The 24,838-nt window shown below is 39.0% G+C and overlaps 1 protein-coding gene across 7 annotated transcripts in view; it reads left to right on the forward strand.

Annotated features, from left to right (window-relative positions):
- RBMS1 (RNA binding motif single stranded interacting protein 1) overlaps positions 1–24,838 on the forward strand; it is a 204,356-nt gene that overhangs the window by 146,806 nt on the left and 32,712 nt on the right. For all 7 annotated transcript variants that reach the window (XM_045845013.1, XM_045845394.1, XM_045845239.1 and 4 more), the window contains exons 3-4: positions 16,387–16,445; positions 23,120–23,211. In XM_045845013.1, coding sequence (XP_045700969.1) covers positions 16,387–16,445; positions 23,120–23,211 — 151 coding nt within the window. The remainder of the gene's footprint in view (positions 1–16,386; positions 16,446–23,119; positions 23,212–24,838) is intronic.

A 24,838-nucleotide genomic window follows, 5' to 3' on the forward strand; every position in this document is an offset into this window, starting at 1 on the left:
TACCATAGGCGTATGCCTCTTTTGCTATCTTCTTTGCATCCTGGGGTTCTTTTTTATTTTTTGTTGTTATCATCTTACCCAAGTTGATAGTTTTTGTGTGTAATCTCTATTAGAAAAGGAAAAACAACTAAATTTGACACTGTTTATATGAGCTGCTCAGTGTAAAATAACAGCAAATGATGATGGATAGCTTATACTAACCCACCTTGGACACAGGATGGAATTTGTAGTCTGTGCAGAAGTACATCAGGCTCAGTGACCGTTCCATATTGACGTTGTAATAAATGTCTGGTCCTCTTTACTAGCCATGAAGATCCTGAGAAACAAACCATTTAAAATGCATGGAATACCTGGCAGGATGAGTCTTATGGGAGATTTGTGCCAATCCATACTTGTGCCCTAGAAATGGAGGGAAACCAAGAACAAGTTAACAGCATTACATGTAGTTTTAGAGGCACATAATGAAGATCCTGGGGGAAAGAGTCCTTCTCAACTGGGAAGTTTTTAATTGGCTTGGCTACCTGGGATACAATTACATCAGAATTGCAAGACCAATTAGCCCAGAGTTTACGAAGATCTGCTCTGTCTGTGCCTTCTGCACTTGAGGAGAACAAACGAAAAGAAAACCTGAACACATGTTAGCTTCCCTTCTTTCATTTAGCAGGAATAGAACTGGTTTATGTCAAGAAATTGATCATTGCTGTTGTCTCCGGCACATTAACAACTTTCACTCACAACAGTTTGAACAGTTGCCTGTAAGGTGGATGTCTTGTAATTGACAAGTCTGAGGTGTCGCAGGTTTGCTTGCAGGTTTGCTGTGTGGTTGTGACAGGCAGAGAGGCTCAGCCAGTTGGTGAATTGGTTGCCCCTAGACGTTTGTGCTGCCTTCTTTCTTCCTGCTACTCCATATTCTCAGTAGAGCTTGATGGTACTGTTCATCCTTACACCTTTGCACTTTTTCACTTGTTTGATGAGTTTGATAATGAAACGAATACATTTACAAAAATATTTACCCCCACAATAATGTCATGCACTTTCTTTTCTCCTTTTCAGGTGATGGATAGGTCACAGGTCATTTCTCCAGGAACCATTTCTTTCTTTTTGCTGAGCTTATTTGTATAAACCATACACTTTAGATTCTAGACATTCCTTCCTTTTTCTCCTGCACGTGGGTGATAGATTTTAATCTTTGTTACTTTGCCTTTTTGTTATGTGATTAGCTGAAGGGCTTTCACCTTTACTTTCTGAGATAAATACCTTTGCTCCCCATTTCAGGATAAAGTCTTAGGTATACATTATAGTTTTTTTTTTACTCAATGACTACAGTTTTGGGTTTTTTTCCCCTTAAATTGTCTCAAGTCTGTACTTTTATAGTATAAGTGTTAAACTTGTGTTTTAAACTTAGCCTGAAATGGTGACAAAGGGATGAATGTTTTGTTTCATTTTCTTGAAGAAGTGAGTTGTGTTGCGTTATTTCCACGGCCCAGCACACTCTTCATGGCACAGGCCCCATCTTGGCTCTAGTAACGATCTGTTCCCATTTTAGCCAACAGCTTCCTTAACACACATTGTCACTGGAAGTGGCTACTCATTGAACTTCAGGAGGAACCTGACTCAGACTCATTCTTTTTACTGAGCACCTACAGAATAACCTGGTTTCCTTTTCTGACTCCTTTCCTACTGCAGTGCAGTGGAAACATGAGTCATTTTTCCCCACAGTCTTAGATTCCTTTCTCCATAGAATGGGAAATCTCCTTTTCTGGGTTGTCATGGGGCTTAGACAAGACATGTATGAAAGATCTTGTAAAATGTCAAATGTGACAATTCTTTAAAAAGCTTATCACAGAAAATAAATGCTTGCTAGAGCTCTCCTGGTTCCTATGTTAACTGCCCACACTTTCATTGCACATTCATTAGACATACAAATTCCCCATTCATTAGCTTATTTGTTTACTCAAAAATATTTTGTTGAGGTCCTAAAGTGCATTACTACATCTTCTTTATTTCTGCAAAATCTCCTTCTGTAATATCTTCTCAGAGAAATGGAAATCTTCAGGTACTATGGATAGGAGGGGGGGGGACCCAAAAGAACTGAATTATTTATAAGCTATTGTGTGTTTATTCTTACATGTTTAAACTTCATTCACCTTCAAAGTACTTTCCATTTAATGCAATACACCTATTTCTTCACTGCTCAAAACGGTTTTTGAATTCATCGATTTTGATGCCTTTTAATGCTTCTGCCATTTTGTTTGTTTATTTGTTTCACCTCTTCCACACTGGCCAAACATGTTCCCTTGAGGACTTTTTTCATTCAGGGAAACAAAAAAAAGTTGCTCAGGGTGAGAGCATGTGAATAGGGTGTGGGCAGGTGCACTCATAAATCATCCATCATGAAACACGCAAACGTGTTGAAAGAGTCTTCAAAAAAAATTCACGGAAGCTGGACACAGCCTCTTACAATAGCGCCAACTGGTACACTGATAACAGATGGGTTCCCAAAACAGTCACCTAGCAGGGGAAGCCTGTATTATAAAGGGTCCGCCCTCCAGAAACTGAATGATCAAAGTTACCATCATTGGCAAAATGGATTTTAAGTGTTGACATCTCATTACATATGGTATTAGAATAGGTGCCATACCCCTCAAGTTTTTATCTATTTTTTAAAGATTTTATTAATTTATTTTTAGAGAGGAAAGGGAGGGAGATAGAGAGACAGAGAGACAGAAACATCAATGTGTGGTTGCTGGGGGTCATGGCCTGCAACCCAGGCATGTACCCTGACTGGGAATCGAACCTGCGACACTTTGGTTCACAGCCTGTGCTCAATCAACTGAGCTACGCCAGTGAGGGCTGTTTTTATCTATTTTAAATGAATACACTTTATATCTCTGTTTCCCTTATAGTTCACCATTCATGCCCAGGAGTTACAGGGTTTCATCTCTCTGAAATGTTTGTTGGTTTTGAGGAGACTGGTTGGTTATCAGCTCCTGAATTTCCATTCTCTTTCTCTCTGATTATTCTGTGATTGAATATTACTTATGTTTCATGCCTAGTCACTAGAACGAAATTTAACTTGTCATTTACTGGATCTAAAAGTGCTTATTTCTGTCCATCCCTCACCCCCTACCTCACTTGCCCTTCATTCCTGCCCTGTGGCCTCTGAGGTGAAGGTTTGGGAAGGCTGGGAATCTGGTTTAGGAAGTGAGCTGCAGCTTAAGGCCATTCCCTGCTTGCTTTCTGAGTTCAGGCATTTGTGGGAGGAAACAAGCAGGGTCTGGAGTAATTAGTACGTCTAGGATAGGCCAGGGTGTTAAGGGGTAATTATCACCTTCCTCTGGATACAGTTTGGAGCAGACACTGGCCTGATGGGGCCGACCCAGGTGAAAACAAAACAAATATTTTGGTAAGCTGAGCTCTAAAGAGTTTAGCTAAGTAGTGGGAAAGGGTGCTTACCTTTCATTTAGGACTGTGCCTTTTATCTACACTGTAGAATAGATACCATGTTCCTTATAAGACAGTGGGAGTTAGTATTATTAGGATCATAATATAGATTATATAATATGTATTTATCAAATAAGCACGGGAGAGATAATCATGTCACATTTCTATTTTTCGTTCTCAAGTTCAAAAAAAGCCCACCTAGCCTTCCCATCCCCACTCCCAGTGCCTGGGTATCTACAAGGAATCAATTCACTTCTACCTGGGTTACCTTATATTTGAATTCCATTTTAATGCCAGGGATGTTAATTTACTCTTTAAAGTATAAAGAGCTTTAAACTTATCTGAAAAGAATTATATGTGTGTGCATGTATGTATGTATGTATGTACGTATGTAAAACTGTAATGAAGCTTTCTGGTTATTTCCTTTGACACCCTGTCCTTAGCAATTTTCTAGAATTACTAGGATCTTGGCTCCCTTTTGAAGATCCTGTTTTTGCAGGTTCTTCGGGGCCTTTCTGAGGGTCTTTAAAATACTCATTCATGTTCAGGGCCAATTTTAGCTTGACTGCTTACACATACAAGGTTAAGGGACAAAGCAGGACATCTGGGGAGCTGAGGGCTGTGTTCTGCTAATTCAGCAGGGTAGGTGCAGGAAGCATCGTTGCCGATAACAATGCCCACTTCAGCTAATGCTGGAGAGAACTAGAGGGAAGTGAGCTCGTGAAAAACCTTCTCCCTGTTCTCATTTTTTCATGTTTATTTTTATTGGGAGCATGGTCTGTTCATATACAATTTTATAGAATTTCATTGAGCTGTTTTTGTCTAGTTTGTAACTTTAAATTAAATGTTATGCTGTGAGGTGTGGTTTTTCTAAAAGCTGTTTTCACCATTATTCTTTTACCCAGTTATTCTGTTCAGGTAACTATTATTCTTATTTACATTCATCTTTTTGATTACCCACTCCGGTCCCCTTTCAAAGCAGGGACACCGGCCTTCCGCATCATGTTTTACCAAGTCCCAGGTTTTTGGATTTTGGATTTTTGGACAAAACAAAAATAGAGTTAATCTGGTCTAGAGTCAAGGTTTTACTTTGTCAAAAAGGGCACAAACAGAAAGAGCCATCGTATCCCATCATGATTTCATAAAAAGGCCATTTTAATAGCGAAAATGTGAGCAGTACATAATCAGAATAAATCTAACTTTTTGAAAAATGCACTACACTTATTTTTGTCTAGCACTAGTGGACTGTGATCGTATCTCCCTAGGTGAGTCTTGTGAGACACTTCCCTGAGGCAGCACTCTGACCCGACCCAGACGGTCACCTGGCTCTGCCCAAACACTGCCAGGGGCAGCAAGTGCTCCATCAGCTGCTCTTTCCTCGCAGGAGGTGATTTCTACGTTTTTGTCTCTGGGGCTCACTCTCTCCTGAAAGAGCTCGGACTAGGTCAAAGATGTGTTTAGAACAAACGTTCAATGTAGGAAGCACTCAATGAAAGCAAGCTATCATTATTCATTTATTTATTCCTCTACTCCTTTCTGCTGAATTTTGATGATTTATTATTTGCCAATCACTCTGCTGCGGCCTGATATACAGAGAGGAAGGCAGGCCAAGGGCACATATGTTACGGGGATGCAGACATGCGGGTAATGCAGCGGTGTGCTGGATGTTGCACTGGATTCTGTGGGGACATGTTGCCTTGAGCGTACTGCAGAGGCAGCACTTAGCTCTTCTGCGAGGGAAGGTCAGACAGGCTTGCTCAGGAGAGCGCCATTAAGCTCAGTCTTGCAGAATGACGCTGCATTTCCCAGTGAGGTAACATCTTAAAGGCCAGGAAATTACAATGGAACAGGGCAGACGCGGGGACTTGTATAAGGACACACAGGCACGCTGGAGCTCTGTGAGCCTCCTGGGGCTGCTGTGACAAAGGACAACTGACTAGGTGGCTTCAAACCACAGAAATTACTGTCTCACAGTTCTGGAGGCGGAAGTCCAAAATGAGGGTGTCAGCAGAGCCAAGCTCCCTCTGAATTCTGTGGGGGAGAATCCTTCCTTGCCTCTTCCATGCTTCCAGTGGTTTTCTGGCATTCCTTAATATTCTGGCTCGTGGGTGAATCCCTCCGCCTCAGCCATCGTGTGTTGTGTACCTGTGTCCCTACATCTCTCTCGTAAGGACACCTGTCGACACCGGCTCAGGGCCTACCTCTAATGACCTCATCTTAACCTGGTTACATCCGCAAAGACCCTTTTGTATGAGATCACATCCACAGGCACTGGGTTAGGACTTACATGTATCTTTTGGGGACAAAAGCCCATAATGATGGGAATTGGGGAGTGTTGAACAAAGGGGTTACAAGAGCATAATATCTTTCTAAGCCCCAGACCATATATTTTTCTCAGTGTACCCTGAGTCTGGTGTGTTGTTATTGTCGTTTTCTTCTTTTTTTTCCAGAGAACTTTAACTTATTCCTAATGAAAATGCCCAGATATTTTCATATGAAGAAGCCAAGGCTTTCCCTAAATTTGTAACAGTTGATATCCTCCTCTGCCCTTTGGCACATATATGTAAGACTTACATTTTTCCTATTAAATATTATAGTGTTGGCTATGGCCAGGAATTTTTTCTAGCCTGTTGAAATAACTTAATTTAAAAGTATTAACTCTGACATCTTACATTCACCATGCCCCCTAGCTTTGGGATATTTATATATTTAATAAGCATGCTATCGGTTACCTGATTTATGTCATTGTTTCAGTGTTGAAAAGTGCTGGCTGAACAGGGCTTTGTGGCATGTCACCAGAGGCCTTTCTCCATGCTGACTGGGACCACACTGACCCACAGACCTGACTGTAGCTCAGCCACTGTGTAACCAGTTACAACTCATCCAAACCAAATTTCCCCTTCCAAGACATCCTCCAGGAGCAAATAATGACTTTTATTGAACTCAAGTCCAAATATATTATGTAGCATTTCCAAGCAGCCCTAACTTCTTCACCTGAGGAGGCCGTGTAAATAAGAAGCACTTGGAGCCCTGACCTCCCTGCACCGTCCCCTTATTTGCAAGGGAGAATCCAAACACCTGGGACATGCAGTGAAGTCTGGTGAGCTTGAGAGTGGACCACGTTCCATTTGTCTGGGATATTTGTGTGGTAATTTTGTCAAACTGATACTAAAGTAACTTACACATGTGGTTCCCTCTAGTTCCATTATTACATGTAAAGACAGTTCCTGTCTGATTTTCGTAAGGGTTAAGATTATAAATTTTCAGAGCTGCACTACTCTGTCTTTGGAGTGGTTGCTTATCTTGATCTGCAGTGTCTAAGGACAGTCTTATTCAGAGGTAAACCAGTGGGAAGCCACTGTGGGAGCCCTGTTGATCCATTTCCATCAGACCAGTTCTTAGAGCCGCGACCATTGTCACTAGTGCTCCCTGAACAAAATATCTAAGTCTGAAAACATCAACTGTGCTGACAGGCTGCCTCCACATGCCCTTGCTTATATAGTCCAAGTGTATTTTTTAACTAGCGATACATGTATATTACATATCCAGATTTCTTAGAGCTTAAGTGACTAAAATAGACACTATTTTCCAGTCTGCTTTTCAGACTGGCATTTGAAGGTCATGGGGCAGTCAGGATTTATTACTTTACAAAAGGATGGACTGACTGTGCTTGGAAATCAATACACTGGGGCTGTGTTTTGGATCAAAGCCAGTGTTAGTGTTCGGTCTAGGAAACGTCCAGTTTGACTCCTGCCTTTTTAGCTTGTGTTAGAATCAAGAGAAATTTCTAGGTAATTTGCACACTCGGTTCTGATAGTTTCAGATAACTGTTTTGCCTCGGAGAACATGTTTACTTTTACCCCCTGTCACGCTGTTCGTGTTTTGAATGAAGCAGTCATTTATGGTTTTCAGTTTTGGAGTTTAATGCATTCGTTTTCTACAGATTCTGACAGAGCCTTTTGGGGTGTGTGTGTGTGTGTGTGTGTGTGTGTGTGTAAAAGATTTCCAGTTTTGATTTCTTTTAAAAGGAGCAACAAATTTAGAGACACTTGAAAAAAATCTAGGAACAGCAACTCTTATAATTTTGGTCCCTCCCCCCAACCTTTTATCATTTTCTTATTGGTACTAATTTTAAATTCCATGTCAAACTCTCAAATTACCTTCCCTTCCTCTGTTTTTATAACTAAATTGGGATAAAACACAAGGCCATGTTCATTTTCCAAAGCAAAATGTATTTCCCTTCTCCCTATCACTGCCAACCTTTCTTAATTCTCCATACCAAGCATTTTCAGTGGAAAAAATCATACTACATGTTTATGTCTCATTCATTCAATTAGTATGTATTGATTACTTAAAATATACAAAGAACAGTGCTCAAAAGTAATCATAAAATGATAGGTCTACCTTTTCTTAACATTTTGTAGCATAAGACCAAGTCCATATGAAGGGAAAAAGATAATCTAATTTAGTGCTCTCATGTGGTATAAGAAGTAGAAGGACCATTATTTGGAGAAGGGCAGAAAAATGGGTAACATTTATTAGTTATTGAACATCTGTTAGGTGTCAAGCACTGTGCTAGCCTCTTAACAGTAGTCCTGTGAGGTAGTGTCATGGGGCCACTTTGCAGAATGGGTCAATGAAGCCAGCCAACCACACCAGAATCCCAGAGCTGGGCACCAGCCCCACAAGCCCTTGAGGGTAGTTGTCTTTAGTTGCAACTCTGTCATTGTTCCAACATAGCACTGTTGCTCTTGCAGTACAGGAGAGCAAAGTACTACAGAAACATGAAAGTGACGTTATCCAAGCAAAGACAGTACATTACAGGTTTTGGTAGGAGAGTAAGAGAACTTAAGAAATGTTCCATCGTTGTCAGTTCATACATTCAATTCAGAAATGAAACACCAGTTTCTGTAATCAAATTACGTTTGTTTTAAAAGTTAGACATTAATCAGTGTTTGAGACTTTTAGGGATTTTTATGATAGATAATCGACATGTTACCTGCAAAATTCTGGGTCCTGTTTTCAGCATGTGTGATTTTCCTTTGACATATTAGTTCTTGGGAGCACTAATTTGGGTCTGGCCATCTGACTGTATCCATAAGTGCTACAGAACAGTGACTTGTGGCAAAAAGTGTCATATGATGATGTAAATGACCCTTTGTGCTACATGCTCTTAAAAGCCCATAAAATAGTGTAAAGATACTCTACTTTGATTGCAGACCATAATAGGCTTGATACTAAACTATAATAGCAAATCTGTGTAATAAATCAAATGCTTTACAAAGTGCTTTTTATTTAGAAGAGAGTTACAAGTTTTTTGTATAGAATATGGCAAAAATGCATCTTAGCCATTTTTAATGGGGTAGTTTTCCTGTACATTCTATGTGAATTATTTAGCTCAAGGCATATATGCAATAAACAGCATCAGTTGTTACTAATGTGTAGCATTTACAATAGATCAGCTGTGCCACCCAGAAATGTTGAGAAGGCAGATTAGCAGGAATTGGGTCTAAATTTAGTGAGAAGAGGTTATTAATCCAAAAATCTGGGTGCTAATTACCATTTTATAGTATCCTGAAAGGATATGTTTCTCTTAAATTTTAATGTGATTTTAAAAATCAGACATGGAGACATACATATATTTTTTTTCTCTTGAAAAATGTGATACTTTGTCCCAAATCTTCTGGAATTTATTCTTCATCAGATCACATGCTATAAAGGCAAGCAGCCTAACTGAGGGTTAGAGTCCTTGAGGATGCTCTGCACCTCTGCTAAGTCCTCTCTAACCTATGAGTTCTAGGTCTGTGGGGGGGCTGAAACTCACTGTCCTTTCCAGGACATTTCAGAGAAGTGATCTGTGGCAGTGGCTCCTGCTCTCCACCTTCCCTGCTTTCCCAGAGACAAGCCCCTGGCTTTTCATAGCACAGATACTGTGAGTGGTTTTCCTCAGAAAAAAGGTTAAGCATTTAAGGTGAGCTCAAAGAAACTCTCTGTCTCAAATTTTTTCTGTCCTTTAGAATCTTTCCATTCATCTCCTACCTCTTCTCATTTCTTCATTTTAATTTCTTGAACTTGAGTGTTATTGCTTGAGTCAAAGCCCAAAAAGAATTCACAATAACATAAAATGTGACATCGCTCTCTGCTAATTCTAGCTGCAGCATTTTCATTAATCTTACTAAAGTCTTGCTTTCATCATATCTCTCTGCAGTTGCAAAACCTCTGTCATGTTCTGTTTTCTCTCTCCTTTTCCTGGAACCCAAGGTCCTACAAGGACCTTTTTGGACTCAGCTTCCACTGTTCCTCCCACATACAGGTTGCATTAGATTCTTCTATGTACAGTCCTCCATAGCCCACCAGTATTTTTGCTTTCCCCAAAGTCTTTTTTGGTGAACTTGACCTTTCTCCTATGTTTCTTCCCCCTTTTAATTTAGCATTTGTCATATAAGATCACAACATTTAGTTATGTTTTAATGTTAAAAATTTTTTATATCCCCCAAAAGTTTGTCCCCCTGATGGCAGGACTGGCATCTTGTATATTTCTTATAGGCTTTCTAAGGTGAAGGGCATGATGAAAACGTGCTTTAAATATTTGTGGGTTGATTTCTTGGTCTGATCTCTTTCTCAACTATACTTGTGTTTCCTGTGTTTCATTCACCTTCAGCACAAGGTTTGTTTCTGACCTTTAGGGCTATGGCATCTTTTCCCTTCAAGCATTGTCCTCCCTCAAACCTGGGCTCTAGTTCTAGCTGCATAAGATGTTGCTTCCTGTTGCATGTATCCCAGGTCCTAGGAATCACTGATTGACAGACACTCCCAGCTATTCAACACAAGTGGTACAGGCAGTAATCAAGTGGAAGAGTTAAACCAAAACTGCTGGAATGAAAAATGGAATATCTTTCTATACTGTTAATATTTAGTCTTAGGGAAACATTGAAAATCTTCAGGGCCAAAAACATAAAGGTTTACGAAATCTGTTTGGTATTGATTGCCTAATTTTAAAATTTACATGCCTTGTATCTCGTCTTTAAATGGTTACCACTTCTTATATCAAGTTAAATAAAGTAAGTATACCCAGCAGAATGATTCAAGGTTGTGACGATTCAAAATGCAAGGATGAATGACTCTTTCTACTTTTTGATTATTATTTTTTACTCTCCAACAAATTTTTCTATTAGCAAAATGAATGTATGTAATTTATACTTTGGCCCCCTCCCCAAGTCAACCACTGTTAGAAGAGCTAAAGCAGATTTTAGTAAATCTTCTTTTCCTGGGAGGCCATTTAAAAAATAAAGCAGCAGAAAAAGCAAGTTAGAAAATTACTTACACAGTATCATCTTTGTATGGGAGTCTGTGTGTGTGTATTTTTTTTCCTTTTCCCTCAACCAGTCTAAAATAGCAAGAGGGGTTTTGGCTTTGAGTCCCATCAAATAGATACAGGAGTCACTCCTTGGGAGCTTTAAAGGCATTCCTGCCTCCTCCTCCCCGATACCGTTCACGAGTTCTGTTGGTGGGCTTCTAATTCCAAATGGGACAGCGTGGCCTCCCCAGAAAACCAAGTAACTCCTTCCTGAGTGGGGTCACCATCTGTCTTAAGGAGTCTGCCCTCATCCGTTGACTAGTTCGGAGCTGTGCAGATTCAAGGTGGGAATTGCTTTGAATCTTTGGAACAATCTGTGTTTGGTAACCAAAGTTTCTGCAGCTGTCAGTCAATACTATTGGCAAAGCAAAGCTCCTGCTTCTCGACTTTGCTGCTTTAGTAGGTCCCATACTGGGCTCTGCCCCTCAGTTTCTCATCTATATAGTGAGAGTCATACTGTACCTACTCAAAAGGTTGTTGTGAAGACTAAAATGAAAGACCTAAGTCACTTAGAACAGGGCCTGGCATCAAATAAAAGCTATGTAAATGTAAGCTGTTACTTTTATTATTCCCTGAATTAACTCACTTAGGGCACACATGGCTGTTCCAGTATTAATGCTGTTGTGATAGCCACATACTCAGAAGTTCTGTTGTTTTTTTCTCACTTCGATCCCTGATCTCTCCTTGCTGCTGTTAATTTGAATGGGCACAACATCTCTCAGAATGTGTGCATCCCTCTTTCTCCTTCAGAGACAGATTTTAAAACAAATAAAACCAATTGAAAACACGTATGAGCAGTATCCCACCCTCTTTCAAACTTAAAATCTTTTTCTATTTACATTATAAATATGCACTTCTTACTGTTGTTTCCCACACAGGTAATGCTTTTTCAGGTTTAATAATGTTCATAAAATATTCTAAAACTAACACAAACACTGCTGATGACTCCATGGTGCCTTAAATGAATTCACCACTAGAATGACTAATATTAAAATAACTTATCAACCATTATCGCCATCTGTTGGTGGTGAGTGGAGTAGACGCCACTCTCCAGAGTCTTGGCTCCTAACTGGGAATGTTCAAAAGCTTTGAGTGTGTCTGTGTGCGCATGCACATGTGCACATGCATAGGCTCACATTGGACAAAATCCATCACGATTTGCACTAATATTTAACATTCAGATCCAGCACTTCAGGTGATTTTAATATTTCAACCTACTTTCCTGTGTCTTCAAATTACAATAAGCATGCATTTCTTTTGTAATTAAGGTACATTAACAAAAAGGTAGAATTTAGGAGGAACTAAATGATGGGGTAGAAAATTAAGGAGGAGAAAATTAAGCTTTATTTACTAAATGCAAACTGAAATAGACTTAGATTTTATATACAGAAGATGAAAGAAGAGCTCTAATTGGAAATGGGGGAGATGACTTATTTAAGCTATGGTGCAAACAAAAGAAATGTTGGTAGATGCCTAGCAGAAGGTTTTGTCAGCCAAATTCACTTGGGCCAGTAGGTTTAAATGTGAGTTTTTACTTGTTATTCTCCTTTGAAATACTAATTATTTTGTAGTCACATTTCTTAGTTATTTTTTATCCTTTTACTGCCAGAGCTTTCTCTGGAATGGATTATCTACTCTTAGCAAAGACAGTTATATTCTAGGTAGTCAGGGCTGTGGTCTGAGCCTAGTTACTCTGAAGCTGGTAAAGCCCAAAGAATCTTTATATTCACATTTTCCCCATAAAAGTCTGTTAGCTTGCTTTCTTGGGCGTGCATCTCTTTGTGTTCCGAGAGTGTGAATTCTTCCATTCAGGAGGTCTGTTTCTGCTGATAATACATTGTATGTCCATGGTCCTTAATGTTTTTTGTTTTTCTGTTTTTATTTTATTTGTTTTACAAATTAGGCTGCCAAGGGGAACAAGGGGAAGTGAAAATCTGGTTGCTTCATGAACTTGTACCCAGCAGTCTGTTACTCTATGAGGCCCTGGTGATCCACAATCATATCAAACTAAATGTCAGTCATCCTCATGGCTTCTCCTCCCCTCCCCTACCCCTTGCCCCATGTTATTAAATCTGACTGCATTAAAACTGGTAGAGGGAAATGGTGACCTCTCGAGCTGCCACCTCTTTTCCATTCCTTGGGTGCCATTGATAGACAGCTCCCCTTTATATTCTAGATCCCCTCTCATGATGGAAACTACTTGTTCTGCACTTAGCTCCCATAGCATGGTGCTGCAGCAGCACCTTTGAGGAGCCAGCTCAGGTGGAGTCAGAGTGATATAAAGTGCTACATCCTCCAAGACTTCGTAATTCAGTGACAGCCTATGTGCTATGAGTGATGTACCAGAATGGACAGCCCAAAAAAGCAGCCGTAAGGAGAGGGAGCCCTTCAGCACTCCTTGGTAACCCAGACAAGCACCTTCCTGACCCCCTAGACTGCAAGGAGGCCAGTATGCGACAGTTCCACAGACAGAGTGAAAGCTGTTTTCTGACTTTTTGGAAAGTCCTGGTCTTTTGCTCTTAACCCACAAACGATGATAAAAACCTCAATAAAAAGTAAAATGGTAAATTTCAGAATGTCTCTTCTCCTGTACTCCCCATCCATGTTCATCCCTCTTTCAGCACTGAGCTACATGTTTATTTCTCATGTTTAAAAGAAAAACAATTTGAAAAATAAATCTATTCCATTTCCATAATAGAGAAAATCTTCCATTTTGTTCCTCTCCTTTCATACTGTGATTGTATAAAGGAAACATTGTTTCATAGATAAATTTCAGTGAAAACTTAAATACATTTTTGGCCTTGGAGGTTTGGGTCAAGATCTTGTGTTTAAAACATCTATGAGCTTTTGTTTTCCTGTTTGCAAAAATGGGACTAATAGCACCTACCCCTTAAGATTGTTGTGAAGCTAATTGAATAACATCATACATACAAAGTGCCTGGCATAGTGAGTCAATGTAAGCCTCTCCGGTTTGCTATAAAATGTCCAACTAAGTGGCTGAGGAGATTAGGGGTGATTTCATAGAAGATAATGTTTTAACAGGTTTTTCAGATTTAAGCAAGGGGAAAACGAGGGACATGTTTAAAGAGATGTTAAAGGTAAATGCATGCAGCAGACAGGGCTGGAAGGACCAGAGGCTGGTTCTGTTATGTGCTGTTTGTGTACATCTAGGCACAGTGAAGAGAAGGAGCAAATATTAGACACATATCAGAGACAAAACCCAGAAGAGTTACTGACTGACAGGATTCAGGAGTGGCTGGGTTGATGATGTTTCACGGAACTCACACTTGGTGGAAAAGATTGTGAGTATGGCAGTGCTATCGAGTGAGAAGAGACATAAAAGGGAGACAGGAAAAGGGGGGTTTGGGGTTCTTCAGGGTGGGATTTAGTAAATTGTGGGCTTGAGGTGATATTGAACTAAATACTTAAGTATCTTAATGAGATACTAGGATATGTAAGTTAAAAGAGGAAGCAGCAAAAATGAAAACTTTGATAGTATTTGGTGGGGGGAAAGGAAACCCAGGAGATGAAATGGGCATCACCAACAAAGATGCATTAATTAAAACCAGGCCACTGGGTAAATTTACTAGGATTAGGAAGGGTTGAGGACTGAGTATTAACCATGATGAAAATACCTGGTTAAGGAGGGAGAGGAGGAAGCAGAATGGGCCAAGAACCAGTGAAAGGGAGGGCAGGGTGAGACCCTGGGAGAGAGCAGAAGCAGAGAGAGGTGCTGGGTGCCCATATGTGGAAGTGAAGAGCAGTGCCAAAAGTAGCAAAGAGTTCAAAACCTTGGTAGCTCTGCTACTTCCCACATCCCCTTTCTCCATGTCTGTCTTTTCCATTATCGATGTGCAGAGCACAACCAGAAGGTAGAAGGCCAGCCCCTGACCTTCTCTAAATTTTTTTTCTATTCAGTTTACAAAAGACCATGAACTCTGCGACTTCAACCAAAGTCTCTTAATCTCTGACTCTCAAACCCTTTATCCTAATTGGAGTTACAACAACTTTCTAATTTCAGAAAAGGTATAAGGCAGGGATGCAATTTGAGTTTCAGCTAAAACTTGTGCAAATGATAGAGTGCTGGTAAACATCAAGCATGTAAATAACCTAGGTAGAATCATGTAAGTAGTTGCTTAAAGGTGACCTTTAAATCATGTATTTTCCCTGGTTTACAGATTTTTTTAATCATTTTTTTGTGTCAGCTCAGTGACCTGTGTTAATGCTCTTATAAATGCTCAGAACCTCTACAGGTAATTAAAGGTGTTTGTGCAGCATTATGCCTCTTGGATGTAATTGTCATTTGAACCTTAAATTACCTTTACTTTCATGCCTATTTAATAATCATTTGATTACATGGTTACACGCAGTGAAGTCTGACTGAGGGAGAGAGGTGGTTCAAGCCATTTGTTTCTTCTAGATAAATGTCTTTCAGTTTGTTGAATGCATGAAACAAAAACCTACAGTACTCAAAAATGGTTTAAAATGTGACACAGACACTTTTCATTGTCTAAAACTTTTAAGACTCTTTTTAGTCCTTCAAATCAACATGAGAAAGCAACATTAGAGAAAATGAAAATTTTAAGAGTGTGTGTGTATAAAATTTTGGAACTTAAGTCTGTAAATGAGGAAGTGAGTCTCAGACACATGAAGTAAGTTATGTGCATTTCTCAAAGTCCCAATAATTTTTCAGAATTATTTTTTAAAGGCTGCTCTATCTTTGTTTCTAGAAGACAAGTATAGCAGTGCTTTTACACTGTGGTCTGGTTGCAGTGAGAAGGTGTAGGATTAGTATACACATTTAAGCAGCACTGCCATTTCATTTTAAGTGGTAATGGACTAAATGGACTCAATGCTCTAAATTTTTTCCTTCTCTCCCCCAACTTCCATTGTACAGTAAGGATTTGAACACATTATAAAATTAATGCTTAACTCCTTATTTGTTGTTTTCTATTCTTGATTGTCCATTTCTTACACATTAGTGAGTATATCATTATTACTGAGTTAAAAGAAGTGTGAATAAACATTAAGTTATTGAAATACTAGGTATCAAAAGAGCTGTTTTAAATTAATCAAATGTATTAGACATACACACACGCACCTTATTTTGACAAGCTGCAGCTACACAGGCCTGCCTGCAAACCTAAATGAATAGATACAATGCAGGCATTTTTTCCCTCATGATTAGTTTTAAAGGCTGCATGGATCGTGGTACTTTCCTTTAATAATTCTGTAGCCTTGCATTAGGTTTTGTAGTTGACCACAGACATAGTGCTATTAGAAGAAATTGTTTTCTATAGAGCTCACATTCCACTTTTGGGGGGGAGGGGTCCCTAGATTGTCAGGTAAGTAGCTCACTCCTCAAATCTAAACATCAAACTATAATCCAGAGGTTCCAGTGGGTGGGGGGCCTAGCCATTCCCTTTTTTTAACTTCAGTTTTGAGTTTCAAGTTCTCATTTCCTGTACCATAGTCAAGAACATTTTGTACTTTAAAATTTGCAGATGTTGGAAAAGTATGTGTGTTTTCTGGATATTAATAAGGGTTCCTTGATTATAACTTTTTTTTTCCTTTTTGTCTTTTAGATATGGCAAAATAGTCTCCACGAAGGCAATTTTGGACAAGACAACAAACAAATGCAAAGGTGTGTTTCCTTGGCTGATGATTTGCTAAATCATAGCTTTAGAAAAATGGTGGAATTTTAAACCTGATCTCTGGTTTCAAAACTACCTCCATTTTATTAAAAACCAAATCTTATGTGTCACCCAGTTTCTGTCTTGCACAATGTCAGCATATTGCTTACATTTGTCTCTGGTCGGGTTTTGGCTAGAAACCCAACAGCAGCTAGCAGTGTGCCAGAATCCCAGATTTGACGCCAGTGGAGTTCACATGCAAAATACTGGTTGGCATTTAGCCCCTGCTCTTAAAAGGAGAGTCGAGTTAGAAAATAGCTTTTCTTTGCTGAGCCTGAGGAGATTAGAGCTGCTTACTGAAGCCCACTGGACTGTACTAAAGAACTGAAAAGATTACATATTGTGCAAATTGGCTCTATTAATTAGAATAGAGTAGTTTTAAGCAGTACTTAATTACATGTTTCAATACTCTGAATTGTTCTCTGCTGAATGCCTGTTGACAATATTGGCAGCAGGAAGGAGAGAAGCATTTTCACTGACCAAATTGTAATAAGGAGTGGAGGTCACACGCCCCTTTGAAATATGCTGCTGCATTAATTTGATGCACTGACCTTCAGTTTTCTGTGTAATTAGGATGAGCTCATCCAGCCTCATGAGCTGGGAGAAGAGGCATCTCCAATAGGCAGCCCCGATGCTCCGTGGTTCTGACTTTTAATGATCTAGCATCTTAACAATGGGCATGTGATTTCTAGGAAAGGGGAAGAATGGAGTCAGCTGACTTTGAGTCTAACTACCGACCCCTTGAATTGAAATAAGGTTGACAGGAATAGGCAGAGAAGGCAAATCTCCTCGTTAATTAGACCCCCATTTTTCAAGTAGTGGTGGCGGCTGTAGCTTAGCACAATCTGAAAAAGGCAAAGACCGTAAATGAACCCTGTGCTAGGGCCTCGCCTTAGAAGCCAGCCATTTCCTTTCATCTAGACTTGAAGTGGTTCATTGTATTTCTCTCTTCTTCAAAGCTCCTAAATTTAAAGGAGCTGTTGTTGAAGATATCTAAGCCCATGTTTAATCAACATGGCCCGTTAAAGCAGTTTTGCCTTGGGACAGTGAATAGAGCAGCTTTATGTAGAGAGGTAGTCAATAAATATTTTAATGAATTAAATGAGAAAGTTAAATTCTAGACTGAAATGTTTACACTTAGTTGCCTAGATTAGTCATATTGAACATATTTGTAAATGATTTGGGAGAGCAGGGACACAGAAAAAAATTATTTGGGTTTTATAAAGAAAAATGGACTCATGCAGGTAAAACAGGAAGCTGATCTCAAAAAATAGTTTCAGACCAAAAGAGAAATCACAGTAGCCAAGTGGTTTTAGAGCCTTTTATAGCCTTACCCTACTTTTCCTCCCCATCCAAAAAAAAAGAAAAAGAAAGAAAGAAGGTGGGGGGAGGGGTGAAGAAAGGAAGGAAAGGAGAGAGAGGGAAAGGAAGAAGGAGGGAAAGAGAGGAAGAGAGAGACAAAAACAGAGAGAGGGGAAGAAAGGAAAGGAAAGAAGGAAGGAAAGAAAGAGAGAAAGAGGAAGAAAGGGAGGGAGGGAGGGTGGGAGGAATCCTACAGTGTATTAAAAGGCAGAGCTACCCTAGATGAGTGAGGGAAAGAACTCAGGAGCCTCCCTGCTTGAATTCTCCAGCACAGCCCTACACTGAAGACGACTATTATACACTCTTCTCCAATAAGAAACTGTTCCTTAGAAATCAAAATTCCCCAAAATGCTCAACACAGTCTCAAAAAAGTATGACTAAAAAAATGCTAATGCTAAATCTAACATATTATCATGATACAAATCCATAACAGTTGGAAAGGGTCCAAAGATAAGTGGAGAGATTTGTGGGGATTTGAAATAAGGGTAGAAATAATTCAGAACTGATTTCATATACAGTATGTATTGGAACCTTTGAGCTAATGCCTTTTGAGGGAGGGGAAGATGATAGAAAGCTTTCAGGACTCTGTCTCACACAGGCCTTATGAGCAGATGTCAGCAGATACCTGGTGGGTTTGTCGGTCAGTGAGTAAGGAGAGAGAATGAGTTTATAATATCTTGGAAGAGAAAATGTAAGAGCTCCTGAAAAAAAAGTCTTAGAACAAATGAGAAGAAATAACATAACATGTAGCTCATAATGAAGACAAGTAAGATGTTAACCATGTTATAACTTGAGAAGGTAGGTGTATGGATGAATATAGATAATGCATTATTAGTGTAGCACATAAGAGTATTAGTATAAATGAAAACTGCTTGTGTTTTATACTAATTTTTTTTTGAGGCTGAACAGATCAAAGAATTTTATATATGGGAATTAAAGAGCTTAGTGATCACAGATCATTTTTTGTCACAAAACATATGTTAGAGTCTCTGCCCAAGAGAAAAAATTAAGCTGAAGGAAACATTGCTCTGAATAACATGTACTTTAGTTAAAAAGTCATGATTCAGTTGTTCTACATTTAAGTTTTTATCAGTTTTTAGTGAACAGGTATTCAGATGTTTTTGGCACTGGTATAATAGTTGCCTCTTATGCATGGGAGATACGTTCCAAGATGTCTAAGTGGTTACCTACAACTGCAGATAGTACAGAACCCTGCATCCTCTATGTTTTTCTTATACATACATATCTTTGCTATAGGTTAATTCATAAATTAGGCTCAGTAAGGATTAGCAATAACTAATAATAAAGTAGAACATTTACAACAATATACTGTTATAAGTTATGTGAATGTGATCTCCCTCTAATAATCTAATAACTTAGATGGCTAGGCAGTGTATGCACCATGGGTCCACTGGACAAAGGGATGATTCCGGCCCTGGCAGGATGGAGCAAGACAGCATGAGATTTCATCATGCTATTCAGAGCAGCTTGTGGTTTAAAACATATGAATTGCTTATGTCCAGAATTGTGCATTTAATGGGTTTAGACCACAGCTGAACACGTACAACCCAAAGCAAGGAAAATGAAACTGCAGGTAAAGGGGGATTACTATTGGAATATACATGCCATGTTCAGGAACTGCCCCCGCAAGAAAAACTTGGAAGGTATTGATTGTAATGCTGATTGATTATTGATGCTTACAGGTTGCATGTAAGACCAACACACACACACACACACACACACACACACGTAAAATGAGTGAAGATAAGTCAGACCAAAGGGAAAATAGGGATAAGAGCAGGAAACGTAAGGTTACTACAGAAATGGCCCTGTGTTTGCTAGACACCAATGCAGAAATAGAAAGCATAACTATTCCCTTGATTCAGTTTTCACCATGTGGAGGAAAGTCCAGGAAGCCTGAGCACCATAACTGTTCCTGGTGCTGAGCCCTGAAAACTCCTGGGAATCCAGAGAGAGGGCACTGTGTTATCTAGTAAATCACACCTTCAGAATATCTGTATATATATTTATATAATGAAACCCATAGGACCCGTGTAAATCAAAGATTTATATACTTATGTTTCATTGAAAGTAATATGAGAGAAAATGAAAAAACACAAGATTGCATGTTTACCTATTATATTAGTTTTCGGCAGATATTTATGAAACAATTGGAATGTGGTTGGAAAGGCCAAAAAGGATATAAACAATTAACTAAAATACAACCATTATGGATTTTCCTTAATAAAAAAATAACAAATAACCCTGGCCAGTCTGGCTCAGTTGGTTGGAGCGTTGTCCCATTCACCATAAGGTCATGGGTTCCATTTCCAGTCAGGGCACTTACGGGAGGCAGCCAGTTGATGTTTTTCCCTCTCTCTCTCTCTCTCTCTCTCTAAATCACTAAACATACTTTATTTAAAAAAGATAAAATAATACAGTACCTGAGCAGATAACTTCAACTATAGTAACATCAAAATTGAGATCTTCTGCTTACTGTAATTTATTGACAACAAAATTGGGGGGAAGCTTAAAACATCCACCAGCAAGACTTAAATCATCTCAGTGTAGCGTGGTGTTCATTTATGACCTGCTAAAACTGCATTTGGTAATAAAATATGGATGAGAGTTAGACAATGTGTGTGTGTGTGTGCCAGTGGGTGTCTCCGGAGAAGGTTGCACTAACAGATGATTTCTAAAAACACCTAAAAATATGTTTAACCTAATTTCTAACTTTGTGGTTGAATAACAACCTCTTTCACCTGGGCCAACCTCTTTTTCTTTCCAACCTGGCTGTTTCTCCACTGCCTAAATTAAATTAAGCCTTATTTCAGTCCGATTCCAAGTAATAGAAAGAAGCTGCCTCTGGTTTCAGCTTTAACACTCATCTCTCCTAAAACATTTATTTCTATAATAGGTTGTCTACTTCATTTCATTACAACTCATTTTGTTACCAGTCAGTACTTTGGGTACTATGGTTGCACACCCACCTTCAAACTGTTCTGAAGCCTTCTTTTTAGTCTTGTTGGTATATGAGGAACAACCCTCAAAAAAACAGAATTATCTTCTGGAGGGCAGGTGCCTTGTAGTACAGGCTTCCCCCACTAAGTGAGTGTTCTAGGGACCGACCCATCTGTATCAGTGTCTCAGCTGGTGTCATGAAAGGCTACGTTTGGTTTCAGTTAATTTTTTTTGAAGACTGTCAACATATTTGCCCATTTTGTGATGGGTGATTTATAAGCACACCTACTCATGTCACACTGAGTGTTTAGTTTTTGACTCAAAAGGGCATGACCCCCATGCACCACTGTCCCTATTCACCCAGTGTCGCCCTGAGTCATTTTTTTTTTGTTTCCCCTGGATGAAAAAAGTTCTCAAAGGGAAACATTTTGCTAGTGTGGAAGAGGTGAAACAAAAAATGGTGGAAGAACCAAAAGGCATCAAACTCAATGAAGTCAAAAACTGTTTTGAGCAGTGGGAAAAATGTCTCTGTTAAGTGTATTGCATCAAATGAAGAGTACTTTGAAGGTGACTGAAGTTGAAACATGTAAGAATAAATACACAATTTTTATAAATAAACTCCAAGTTTTTGGGAGTCTCGTCTCATATATGTCTGTTTTGACACAAGTATCTTACTCTCTAAATTACTGTATCTTTATACTATCCATAAATAAATGATAGGGCTGGCCCCTCTTCTATGCAACCTCCAAATAGTGCTTTTCTTTTTCAAAATATTCTTACCATTTAAAATTAATTTTAAGTACTGGCTGGGTAGCTCAGTTGGTCAGAGCATCTACATCAAGATGATGTACATCAGGAGTCCTCATACACCAAGATTGTGGGTTCATCACGGTCAGGGCACATGCAAGAGTCAACCATGAATGCATATATAAGTGGAACAAAAATACATGTTTCTCTCCTTCTATCAAAAAAAAAAAAAGCCCTGGCTGATGTGACTTAGTGGTTGAGCACTGGCCTGCAAATCAGAGGGTCACCAGTTAGATTCCCAATCTAGGGCACATGCCTGGCTTTTGGGCCAGGTCCCCAGTGGGGGCCACGTGAGAGGCAACCACACATTGATGTTTTTCTCCTTCTCTTTCTCCCTCCATTTCGCTTTCTAAAAAAAAAAAATTAATTAAAAAAAATCTTTTTTTAAAAATCAGTAAAAATTTTTTAAATTAATTTTATAATAGGTTTGAGTTTCTAGAAAATCTCTGTTGGTATTTTTGCCTGGTACTCTGGTCTTTTAAACACTCTGCTAAATATAATTTAACCTTTTCTCAATAACTGAGGCATTATCACAGTGAAAAGTCATTAATTGCCGATTTTAATACAGTGGTGCTCAGACTGATTAAGGAACTATTGCTCTTAATTGGTGTAAGTCCTGTTTTTTGTATAATTTTCCTTCTTTACTGCTTTTTACTAGTCTTCACTGCTAGATACCATCCATGTGCTTATTTTGTAGCAATCCTACCTTCAGCCCAACCCTCCCTCTCCTTTTTTTTTAATTTCCTGGCTTTGGTATGTTGTGGCCAGGGAAAATAGCTCAGCAGCTTGTTAAAACTGTTTGTAAAGCTCTGGGTAAATAAGCTTTGAACCAGGACCTTTCTTAGATTATTTGATTACTTGTTGTTTTGTGATGTTTTCGATTTCAGAACGTGAACTGTGGGAACAGCTATTTTGGGTATCTAGACACACGTTTCCCTAGCTCTATTTGAAGGGAGATCACAATGAGCTGTATTTTAGGTAAATAAGTACTACTATTTTTAATCAAGGACTAACATTTAGATTATTTTGTGTAGCTAATGGTTGAACTTAATTTATTTGAAAAATAAAGTTTAGTCTACAAAACAAATATAATTTTATTTCTGTTATTTGTAAGTGCCATAGGATAGCTTCATCTTTCTTACCAAATCATTAAAAATGCTATTTCTCTGAAATTGATTTTCCTTGTCTTTTAACCTCGGTTGGTAACTTAGATGTCATTTTTGTCAGTAAACACAAGACACCTGAGAAAAGGATTGGCAAGGGGCAAAGCTGGGTCTTTGCTTTTAAGGGAAACGTACCAAACTGTGATGGACCACAGGGCAGGACCGCCTGAGGAGGATGCTGCTGTGTTCCTGCTCTAAAGGCTTGAAACCTGTCACATCCACAGGGTGTTCGGTTTTTGTTGCCAGCATCAGAAACCAAATGGAGTCATTCTTTTCCTCTCTCCATAATCATAAAATAATGGTTGAAAAACAAAATGTATTTTGCATTTCAGGTTATGGTTTTGTCGACTTTGACAGTCCTGCAGCTGCTCAGAAAGCTGTGTCTGCCCTGAAGGCGAGTGGGGTTCAAGCTCAAATGGCAAAGGTGAGTTGAGAGCCAGTAACCACTTCTCTGGTCCCTGACTTAGGTTCTGAAGTCTGACACATTGCTTCTCCTATAGCCATTCACATTTCTTCTCTCCATCCCACCTCACCATGGTTACTTCTGGACACTTGTCCCCTAACTCCATGTCCTCAATAGTTGTTTTGAAGCAGTATAAGCTGTAGTTGCTGTTCTGATTCATAGAGAAGTCAGACATTTTTAGACCTTGGTTATTTATGAGCTATAAATCTACTCTTCATCTAGATGAGGAATATTGTTAAGTGACTTTTATTCCCTAGTCTTTATTACCTGAGTGTGAGCTTGGGTTATATCATACCTAGAGCCTATAGTGCACTTATTGTACAGTCATATAATTATATCCCCTTTTCCATTTTTGGTCCTGGAATTGCGATGAAAACTATTTTCAAGCCTGAAACTCAGCAGTTTGATATTTTGTGCATTCTTTTCAGAAGATCAGTAGTTTTATATTATCTAGCTTCTAGAAGTATAGAGGAAAGGAATTTTGTGCTGTCCTCTGCTACTTTTGAGCAGTAGCGTGCCATCATTCCCCAAGGAGCATTCACAGTTCCATCAGGAAAGAAGATTTATGGAAGTTCAAGGGCTCTGGTAAAGAGATGAGTTACATGCTAAGTACTGTAGGGCATATATGCAGCTACCAGGATAGAGCTTTGCATTGGCTAAAAGAAGCAACATAAATAAAGATTTTAGGAATTAATGAAAGGTATCACTTTTCTAAAACATTTAATATTTTTAAAGTTTGGATTTTACTTTGCATTTTATTGAATTCCAGAATAAGAAATGAAAGTAAACAGAAACTGTAAATATTAAGTACCATGGTTTTCAGATTATTCGTTCATAACAGAGCAATTGCCTGTGACATTGTTGAAAAACAGTGACCATGAGGCTTCAAATTATTTCATTGTGATTGTGCAATACCTGTACTGTATAATGGTTTATCGAATGTTTATTTTTTCCTCTACTCCATCTGTTTTAACTCAAACTGTGAAGCTCCTGCTTCCTCCTCTCGTGGATGAAATCCAGGGAAGGTCATAACTTCTCTGAACACTCTCATGGTTCTAAAAAGTCCCTTCAGTTGTTTCTCTCATTTCAGGCCTTTCAGATTAAGTTTTTTGGTAGAATGCTTCTTGATTTTTAATATACAAACTTCATGGGACATAATTATCTTCCAGTACATTTTGGCTATTTCTGTATATATTTATACCAACCTCAATACAATATTTTAAACAATCTGTTGTGTGAGGAAAGTCTCAAGCTACATCAGTGGTCCCCAAACTTTTTGGCACCAGGAACCAGTTTTCGTGGAAGACAGATTTCCCACAGAAGGGAGTTGGGAGGAAGGTCATGTTGCTTAGGGGATAGGGAGTGGGATGAAGCTCCCCTGCCTGGCTCATGCTCACCTCCTGCTGTGCAGCCTGGTTCCTAACAGGCCACAGTTGGGGACCCCTGTTACATTACAAATACCATTTGTAAAGTGCCAAAATCATAGGTAGATGCTTTGAAACTGCTGAGTCAGCTAAGGGAATATGTGTCTTGGATGTTGATTCTAAAGGAATTCAGTGTACAAAGCAGTTGTCTGCTATCAACCACA

Source organism: Phyllostomus hastatus, unplaced genomic scaffold (assembly GCF_019186645.2).
Source record: "Phyllostomus hastatus isolate PE091 unplaced genomic scaffold, TTU_PhHast_1.1 phas_contig_1, whole genome shotgun sequence".
Taxonomy (NCBI): Eukaryota; Metazoa; Chordata; class Mammalia; order Chiroptera; family Phyllostomidae; genus Phyllostomus; species Phyllostomus hastatus.